Source organism: Lipotes vexillifer, unplaced genomic scaffold (genome assembly GCF_000442215.2).
Source record: "Lipotes vexillifer unplaced genomic scaffold, Lipotes_vexillifer_v1.1 scaffold1314, whole genome shotgun sequence".
Lineage (NCBI taxonomy): Eukaryota > Metazoa > Chordata > Mammalia > Artiodactyla > Lipotidae > Lipotes > Lipotes vexillifer.
Genome location: NW_006782803.1, coordinates 811247 through 820662, shown reverse-complemented (window position 1 = coordinate 820662; position 9416 = coordinate 811247). Strand labels below are relative to the sequence as shown.

At 38.2% G+C, this 9416-nt stretch overlaps 1 protein-coding gene across 1 annotated transcript in view; it reads left to right on the top strand.

Annotated features, from left to right (window-relative positions):
- The window catches only part of POLR1F (RNA polymerase I subunit F), a 20490-nt gene extending 12665 nt beyond the window's left edge, over window positions 1-7825 (top strand). The window contains exons 3-4 of the mRNA XM_007455398.1: window positions 5814-6022; window positions 7227-7825. Of these exons, the coding sequence (XP_007455460.1) occupies window positions 5814-6022; window positions 7227-7611 (594 nt within the window). The 3' untranslated portion in view covers window positions 7612-7825. The remainder of the gene's footprint in view (window positions 1-5813; window positions 6023-7226) is intronic.
- The last annotated feature ends 1591 nt before the right edge of the window (window positions 7826-9416 follow it).

Genomic DNA, 9416 nt, shown 5'->3' with positions numbered 1-9416 from the left:
CCCCCCCCCCCCCAAGAAATCCTCCAAGACCCATAGGTAGTCTGGCCCTGGCTCCTATGGAGTTACTGCATTATGCTGGGTCCCAGTGTATGTGAAGCCTTGTGTGCGCCCTCCACGAGTGGAGTCAGTTTCCCCCAGTCCTGTGGAGCTCCTGCACTCAAGCCCCGCTGGCTTTCAAAGACAAGTGCTTTTAGGGATTCCTTCTCCTGATGCCAGACCCTCTGGCTGGGGAGCCTGACATGGGGCTCACTCTTGTGGGAGAACCTCTGCAATATAATTTATTTTCCAGTTTGTGGGTTGCCTATCTGGTGAGTATGGGATTTGATTATGTCATGAAAACACCCCTCCTGCCATCTCACTTTGTTTTCTTCTTTGTCTTTGAATGTAAAATATCTCTTTTGGTGGGTTCCAGTCTTCTTTGTTGATGATTGTTCAGCAGTTGTGATTTTGGTGGTTCTGCAAGAGGAGGTTAGCTCAAGTCCTTCTACTCTGCCGTGTTTTCTGGAATTGAGAGGCTGCTTTTAGTTTGGATGTTTGCTGTCTCTTTCCTCAGTGTGTGCTTGCCATTATTCCCTTGATACGGGGTGTGTAGGTACAGCCTTCCTTACATGCTCCCCAGACAGTAGGGGCAGCACATGGCGCCTGGTGAAAGGTCTTGTGTGGGTGGCCGCTCTCCACTCCTGGGACACTGGGGGCAGGGCGCGTTGCCTGGTCGTGGGTCTTGTATGGATGGCTGTTCTCATGCCCTCCTGGGACAGCAGGGGCAGGGCCTAGAACCTGCTCATGGGTGTTCTATGGGCAACTACTCTCCACACCCTCCTGGGACAGTGGGGGCTGTGCTTGATGCCTGTTCTTGAGTCTCGTATGGGCTGGTGCTATCTGTGCACTCCCGGGACAGCAGGGGTGGAGCTTCACGCCCACTTGAAGGGTCTCGTATGAGTGCTGCTCTCCATGCACTCCTGGACTGGGACAGGGCGGGGCCTGGCGCCTGCTTGCGGGTCTTTTAGCGGCAGTCCATGCCAGCCTCAGGAGCCTGCTGTGGTGGCAGTGACACCACTGGAGCTCCTGTAGCGGTGTCCTGTTGTCTGGGAGCACTCACAGGGGAAAGAAACACGTGGTGGGCCTAGTCCTTTCCCTGGGTCTGACCTCTGAAGCCTGAGCTTCAGCACCCAGCCCCCTCCCACACCAACAGAGGAGTGTCTCAGGCTGGGGAATGCAGTGTGGCAGTGCCGGTCTTCTGTGCATGTTATTCTCCATTTTGCCTTCTGCACACCAGTTGCTGCTCTCTCCTCTTGGGCTATGAAGCTACCCCTCCATACATTCTGATCTCCCTTTTGATGAAGAGACTTCCCAGGGTGTGGGAACCTTTCCTCCTTCACAGCTCCTTCTTTGGGGTGCAGGACCCATTGCGATTCCTTCTTTTTCATTTTCCTTTTATCCTACCTGGCTATGGGGAGGTTTTCTTGTGATGTTCTATGTGAATCGTTCCACTAGTAGATGTATTTTTAATATTTTTGTGGGAGAAGGTGAGCTCCATGTCATACTCCTCTGCCATCTTGATCCCCTCCAGCCAGTCTGTGAACTTTGGTTGGAGCATTTAGTCCATTTACATTTAAGGTAATTGCCAATATGTATTTTGTTATAGCCGTTTTTTAAAATTGTTTTAGACTTGTTGTTGTAGGTCTTTTTTTCCCCTTTTTAAATTTTATTCTCTTGTGAGTGGGTGATTATCTTTAGTGTTATGTTTGGATTCCTTTTGTCTTGTGTGTGTGTATATCTACTATATAGATTTTTGGTTTGTGGTTACCATGAGGTTTTTGTAGAGCAGTATCTCTCCCTCTCTCTCTCTCTCTATATATATATATATATATATATGTATGTATGTATGTATGTAAACATATATGTATATAACATACATATATATAAAACACACATATGTATATGTATATATGATTGCTTTTAAGGTGTTAATCTCTTAATTTCAAATGCATTTTAAATGCCCTACATTTGTACTCTTCTCCCCTCATGATTACTATTTTTGATACCATATTTTACATCTAATTGTTTTGTGTTTCCCTTAGTTGCTTATTGGGGATGTAGGTGATTTTTACCACTTTAATGTTTTCCCCTTCCTACTAGCTTTGCATGTGGGTGATTTCCTACCTTTACTATGTTTGCTTTGACTGGTGAGTTTTTGCATTTTGTAATTTCCTTGTTTCTAGTTGTGGCATTTTCTTTTTTGCCTAGAGATGTTCCTTTAACATTTGTTGTGTAAATCTCGTGTTGTGGTGCTCAATTCTTTTAGCTGTTGCTTATCTGTGAAGGTTTTAATTTCTCCATCACATCTTTTGAGACCCTTGCTGGGTATTTATTCTTGGTTGTAGGTTTTTCCCTTTCATCACTTTAAATAATCTTGCTACTCTCTTCTGGCTTGTGGAGTTTCTGCTGAAATACTAGCAGATAGCCTTATGGGAGTTACCTTGTAGGTTATCTGTTGCTTTTCAGTGTGTCTTGGCATGTTCTTTGAGTTCATCCTGTATGGGACTCTGCATTTCCTGGACTTGAGTGCCTCTTTCCTTTCCCAGGTTAGGGAAGTTTTCAGCTATTATCTCTTCAAATATTTTCTCAGGCCCTTTCTCTCTTAACCTTCTGTGTCCCCTATCATGTGAATCTTACTGCACTTGATATTGTCCTAGAGGTGTCTTAAACAATGTCATTTATTTTCATTCTTTTTTCTGTTCAGTGGCAGTCTAGGCAAGTTTTTAAACTCCATGATACTAAAACTGACATGCATGTACAGAGTATATGCCCCATCCAATTTATTCTCTGTATACCATCAGAATGATTTTAAAGGGTTAAATTTTTTTATTATTATTTTATAACTTCTCAAATATATACAAGTATATATTGTTTTTATAGGATTCAGATGGTATAGCAATATATAGAACTGGAGTTGCAAATCCAAATAGCTTTGGGACCAGGCAGGTAATGGAAATGAATGATAGGGGTCAATCACAGGGCCATGAAGGCCCTGTGGGGAAGGTCTTTCAGTTTTTTGTTTTTTAAGAGAAGGTGAAAATGCAGAAGTTGATGTGAAATCTACTAAAATGTGTACATTTATCCACATCACTTGCTCCTTTCCCACCAGCAGTTCTCTGTGTTCATATGTACTTGTATATTTATGTATTTTTTCCTTTAACTAAAATAAATGTCTATAGGAATTGTTTAGTCCATGAGAACTGTTAACTAGCCCTTGATACTGTTAATTAAAATGTAGGTCAGATTTCACTATAACAAAATTACAAGGCCTTTCTATTTTAAAAATGTTTTTCAATGTCATTTGAACTGCTAGAAATAGTACCCTCACCCTCCAAACTGGGATCCTATAACCTCCATACTATTAAAGTTGGTGGTTGATTTGTACTTTAAAATTGCCAAATTAAACTGTCATCTGCTTTTTGTAAATTATCATAAATGTAAATATGTGCATGGAAATAACATTCTAATTGTACAGAAAGTGAAATGAATTTAATTTACTCTGTCCCCTACAATAAGATCCAGTCCTCAAATACATTTGACCATTTTTTTTCCATTTAATGAGATATAGTTTACATACAATATAATGTATCAGGTTTAATTTACATACAGTAAAATGCAGTAGATCATCCTGTGCAGCTCAGTGAATTCTGACAAGTGCATATACCATTTTCTCTCCTTAGAAGTGACTCTCATGCCCTGTCCTGGTCAATCCCCTTTATCCTAGATACAAACACTATTCTGATTTCATTATCATAAATTAGTTTCACTTGTTCTGTAATTCCTTATTAGTGGAATTTTTCATTATACACTCACAGTCTGGCCTTTTTTGGTCATGTTTTTGAGTAATATCCATGCTCTCGGGTATATTGGTGGAATTTGTCTTCTAATCGTTCGTGGTAATTCAGTTATATGAGTATATATGTACTTTGATTATCAATTTGATTATCCATCCTCATTGATGGACATTTGGGTTGTTTCCAGTCTGGACCTCTTACGAACAGAGCTATTGTAAACATGTATTTTCATTTCTCCTACGTAGAAACTTGAAGCAGTATTGCTAGGTCAGGGTAAATGTGTGTTTAACTTTATGGAGAACTAATATCCCCTTCAGTACTTCCAGTTACTCTGCATTCTTGCCAACAATTAATGTTATCTTTTGATTTTACTGGTGGGCATATGGTAGTTTTTCCGTACGGTTTTAATTTGTATTTCCTTCATGAGCTCTTTTTCATATGTTTCGGTAAGAAGGGCCTGTTCAAGTACTTTATTACCCCTTTTTAACTGGGGTTTGATATTCTTTTCATAGTTTTGGTACACATCCTTTTCAGGTAACTGTATCGTGAGTATTCTTTCCCAATCTGTCTTATTTATTAACTTTTAATGGTACCATTCGACAAGCAGAAGCTTTTAATTTTGATGCAGTCTAATTTATCATATTATACTTTCTAGATCCTATCTAAGAAACTTGGCTACCCCTCAGTTGAAAGGATATTCTTCTATAAGATTCTAGAATTTTTGTAGTTTTAGCTTTTCTGTATAGGTCTGTGATCAGTCTTGGTTTTTTGTGCACAGTACTTCATAGGTCCTTGAGCTCCATTCTCTTGCCCATATTCAGTGTTCTCAACCCGTACATTGAAAAGACTTTTCTTTGCTCATTGAGTATTTTTTAACAGTTTTAGAAAAATTGAATGTAAAGTATAGCATTCTCATATACATCACTTCCTTCCACACCCCTCCCCCCCAAAAAAAAACCTCACATAAACATACTGTTTCAGTTATCATTGACATACATACAGATGTGGTACATTTGTTACAATTGTTGAGCCAATATTGATACATTTTAAAGTCTATAGTTTACAGTAGAGTTCACTCTTTGTATTGTACATTCTTTGAGTTTTGACAAAGGTATAATGACACGTATCCAACATAACAGTATCCTGTGGAATAACTGGTCACTCTAAAAATCCTCTGTGCTCTACCTATTCACTGCTCCCTCCCTCAGAAACCATGGCAACTACTTTTTTTCTTTTTTAAACTGTCTCCATAGTTTTTCCTTTTCCAGAATGTCAATATAGTGGAATCACAGAGTATGTAACCTTTTCAGATTGGCTTCTTTCATGTACAAATATGTGTTTAAGGTTCCTCCATGTCTTTTTCTTGGCTTGGTAGCTTCTTTTTATTGCTGAATAATATTCTAATGTATAGATGTAGCACAGATTCTTCAGACCATCCAGAAGGTACCATTCTGGACTCCAGACTCCTTATAAGGAGACAAGTAAGTTTTATTCTGTCACATGTGGAAGGAGGTACTGCCATTAAACAACACTGTATATGTGTTAATATTTCTTACAGTTTTATAATTCAAAATATGTGATTTTTAAAAAAATGCTTCAGGTTTTCATTCATATACTTTATATATGTTGATTCCTAGGGGAATAGAACACTGAGTTTCTTGGAAATTTTGATTTTAACCTTAAAATCATATAGTATTGTTATTTTATTGTTATTTAGTTTTAAAGCTTCTAGTAATGTCATGGTTTAGTTAAAATAGCCATGCTCAAGGTGAGCTTTCTAAAAACTCTAGAGTGTTCCTAAAGTGGTATTTTAGTGTAATATGTGGTAAGTTTTAAATGAGGATCAACTTTTTCGATGTTGAATTACACCATTATTTTGATATTTTCTATTTGAAGATCACTTTGAAGACTGTAAAGTTCGTTTCACCTTTTAACTCTTTGGCTCTCTTCTTGATGTAATATTTTTTTCCTTCTTCCCAGGGTACGGTAAATAAAGTGTCTTCCAGCCACATTGGCTGTTTGGTACACGGGTGCTTCAATGCCTCCATTCCTAAACCTGAGCAGATGCCAGCCGAGCAGTGGCAGACTCTGGAGATAAACATGGGTGATGAACTAGAATTTGAAGTATTTCGTTTAGACTCAGATGCTGCTGGAGTATTCTGCATTCGGGGAAAACTAAATATCACTAGGTCAGTTCCTAATCACATTATTATCATTTTGATACTTAATCGTTTCTGTTAATTCTGAATTTAGGGAACATAAATCCTGCTTTTAAAAAGTTAATTTTTTTACTGGAATATTTGTACTTTCAAACCGTAAAGTCAATGTAAATATGAATCATAAGTGCTCTGACAGTGCATTGAATATTCTGAAGCTCTGCATCTAACTGGTCTGCATTTTATTAATTCAATTTTTTATTGTCTAGTTTGTTGGTAATCTTTTTAAAAGTTGATCCCTGAACTTGAGACTACTATAATCATATTGCATAACTATTACCCTTTTGTTTTTACACAGTTGAAACAAAAATATTTATTTTATTATTGTCATTATACCAGGTAGATTATTTAATTTCTGTACTTTTCTTGTTTGGAATTCTTGTAAGAATTACTTTGATCCTGAGCCTGGGTTCATGGGAGCCAAGTTTAATGGTGGGCAGGGGGGACTCTTCGCATCCTGTGTTAGCAACTTTTTCTAGATTCTGCCTTGATAAGGCCTTGATAAGTAACGAGTATGGGTTAAAGTTCTAGAGCAGCTGTCCAAAAGAACTTTCTGTGATGATAGAAATGTGCTATATTTGTGCAATGTAGCTTGTTGCTCAAGCCTCACTCTTGAGCAACTGAAATATGACTAGTGTGACTGAGGAAGTGAATTTTTTAAGTTATTTCTTAAATTTAAATAGTTATATGTGGCTAGTGCTACTCTATGGGACAGCAGGTCTATAGAGAGAGGGCTACTTCACTGATCCTTGTTTTTATAGAATATTCACAACTTTGAAGTCATACTGCTTCAGCATAGGTTAAGAAGAACGATGAACTATTACTTGAAACAAAGATTGAGGTAGATATGAGAAGTTTTGTTTTGTTTTTCCTGTGAAATGTCACTGGTTTGTCTGGTAAGGCTGGGTATGGTGATTGTTTAGTGTTCAGCTTGGTTTTCTGAACCAAGCTAAATGTTTTTGACAAAAGTTTATGTCATTTTTATTTAACATTTCCAAGACATGTCAATGTGCTGGGAGATAACAGGATAGAATATTTGAAATTTGTGTCCTAGGTATGGTATCTTGTACTACTGTCATTATTTAGAAAAATCTTAGCATGTGGGGAATATTCTTGATCTTATTTTGTTCTTTCATTTTTGCTTAATGTACTGTAAATTTTTTTAACTAATTTATAGTTTACAAACCAAGTGCTCTGCAGTTTCTAAAGAAGTAACAGAAACTGGCACTGAGGAAGCTACTGAAAAACCTCAAAAGAAGAAAAAGAAAAAGAAGAAAGACCCAGAGCCATATGAAGTGGAAAGTGGTACCACAGAGTTAGCAGATTTTGCAGATGTTACCATGAAGGAAGAGACAGATCTTCAGATTAATAACAATGTGAATGGCCTCTGGGAGGAGGAGCCGAAGAAGAAGAAAAAGCACCAGGACCCTGTTTTCCTAGGCAGTGACTCCAGTGGTTACCAAAGTGACCATAAAAAGAAAAAAAAGAAAAGAAAGCACAGTGAGGAGGCTGAATTTGCACCACTTTTGGAACATGCACCTAAAAAGAAAAGGGAAAAGTAATTTTCTTTAGTGCATTTTAAATATGATTTGGTTTTTTAAAAACTGATTTACACAAAAGATGACTAAAGTTTGAAGTATGAAATGTTTTATATTCCAGTACTTTGCAAAACAGGGAACATTTGATGAGGAGTTGAGTTTTTGGTGCTAAAATTACAAAACAGATAAATTTGGGAAATGCCAGTATTATTAAAGTGCCATTTTACTATATACAGAATAGAAAGGTAAGAGCTGCCCTCAATCCCAACTCCTTCATTCTTCCAGTGTATACATTCTAAATAAAATGATTTCTACAGTCTGCAAAAGGACTTTTAAAATACAGTGTTATTTCATATCATACAGAATGAGTTTTGAGCTTGGGTTTTGGGGGTTTTTTGTTGTTGTTACAGGTTTCAAATTTAGTCATGATGTTACATGACATGCTATTTGCTTTGTTTAAATTCCCAGTTTTAGGATTTCTTTTATCATGGCTACTACAGTATTTCTACTGTTTAACTTAGAATGGTTTGCCAAAGGAGTTTCTGAAATTTCCAGAGCTCTTAAGACCCTTGCCACTACTGACTGTGTGGTAGGAAACAATATTCACTATTCTTTTCTTCTAGGTGCATGTATGTTGTTTTCCTTTTTCTCTCAGTCTAAGAGGTTGATGGAGAGGCTGTTTTCTGACACTTGTTCATTTGTGCCTCAGCCATTCTGCTTCTGTTGTGTGTGTGTTGGAGAGGAAGGAGAGTCTGCTGAAGACAGGAAAAGTGTGATTCTGACTAGTGGGGAACTTCCGTACTTTTAATATTTGAGTTAAGCTACTAGAAATTAGTATGAAGAGAAAACAGCTATTCACTGCTTTCACTGAGAAAATGTGGAATATGTCTTAACTGTTGGAAAACAGTGAAGAATGAAATGACAAGCTGGTTCAGCCTGAAAATCAATGCAAGGTCGTGTTCATTTAACAGGTATTTGATGATCTGTGTGTAAAACACGTTCTACTGAGGTCCAGGGGTATAATGGCAAACAAGGTAGAAATAATTCCTTCCCTCATGGAATGTCATAGGAAAAACAGATGCACATACACCATATAAGTAAGAAAATACAGGAAATTACTAATTGTGGTAGGTGCTACAGAGAAAAACAAGATTGTCTACTCACTGTTAGTTGTGATCCATGGCAGCCATTTTCATTGCCATTTATCTAGTATCAGACATAGTACTGGTCTTACATTGTTTAATGTTTGTTAATGTATGGGTTCCCATAGTAGTAGATCCAACTCTGTAATGATAGAATATAGAATTTGGAGAGTGGCAGTTACTCACAATGTTTGTCTACAACCACATGTGCCAGACAGTGGAAATGTGCAGGCCAGTACCTTTCCTCATCATTAGGTTCATGTGGGTATTTAGCCCTCAAAATGTAGCTAGTCCAAGTAGAGATGAGGTATCAGTATAAAATACACATCAGATTTTGAAGATGTACAAAGAAAGAATGTAAAATATCTCAATTTTGTATATTGGTGAGATTATAATATTTTGGTACAGTGGGGTAAATAAAACGTTACAATTAAATCAGCTTTTTTCATTTTTTTTTTTTAAAGATTAAAAATTGCATCTGAGGGCTTCCCTGGTGGTGCAGTGGTTGAGAGTCCGCCTGCCGATGCAGGGGACACGGGTTCGTGCCCCGGTCCGGGAGGATCCCACATGCCGCCGAGCGGCTGGGCCCGTGAGCCATGGCCGCTGAGCTTGCGCGTCCGGAGCCTGGGCCCGTGAGCCATGGCCGCTGAGCTTGCGCGTCCGGAGCCTGTGCTCCGCAACAGGAGA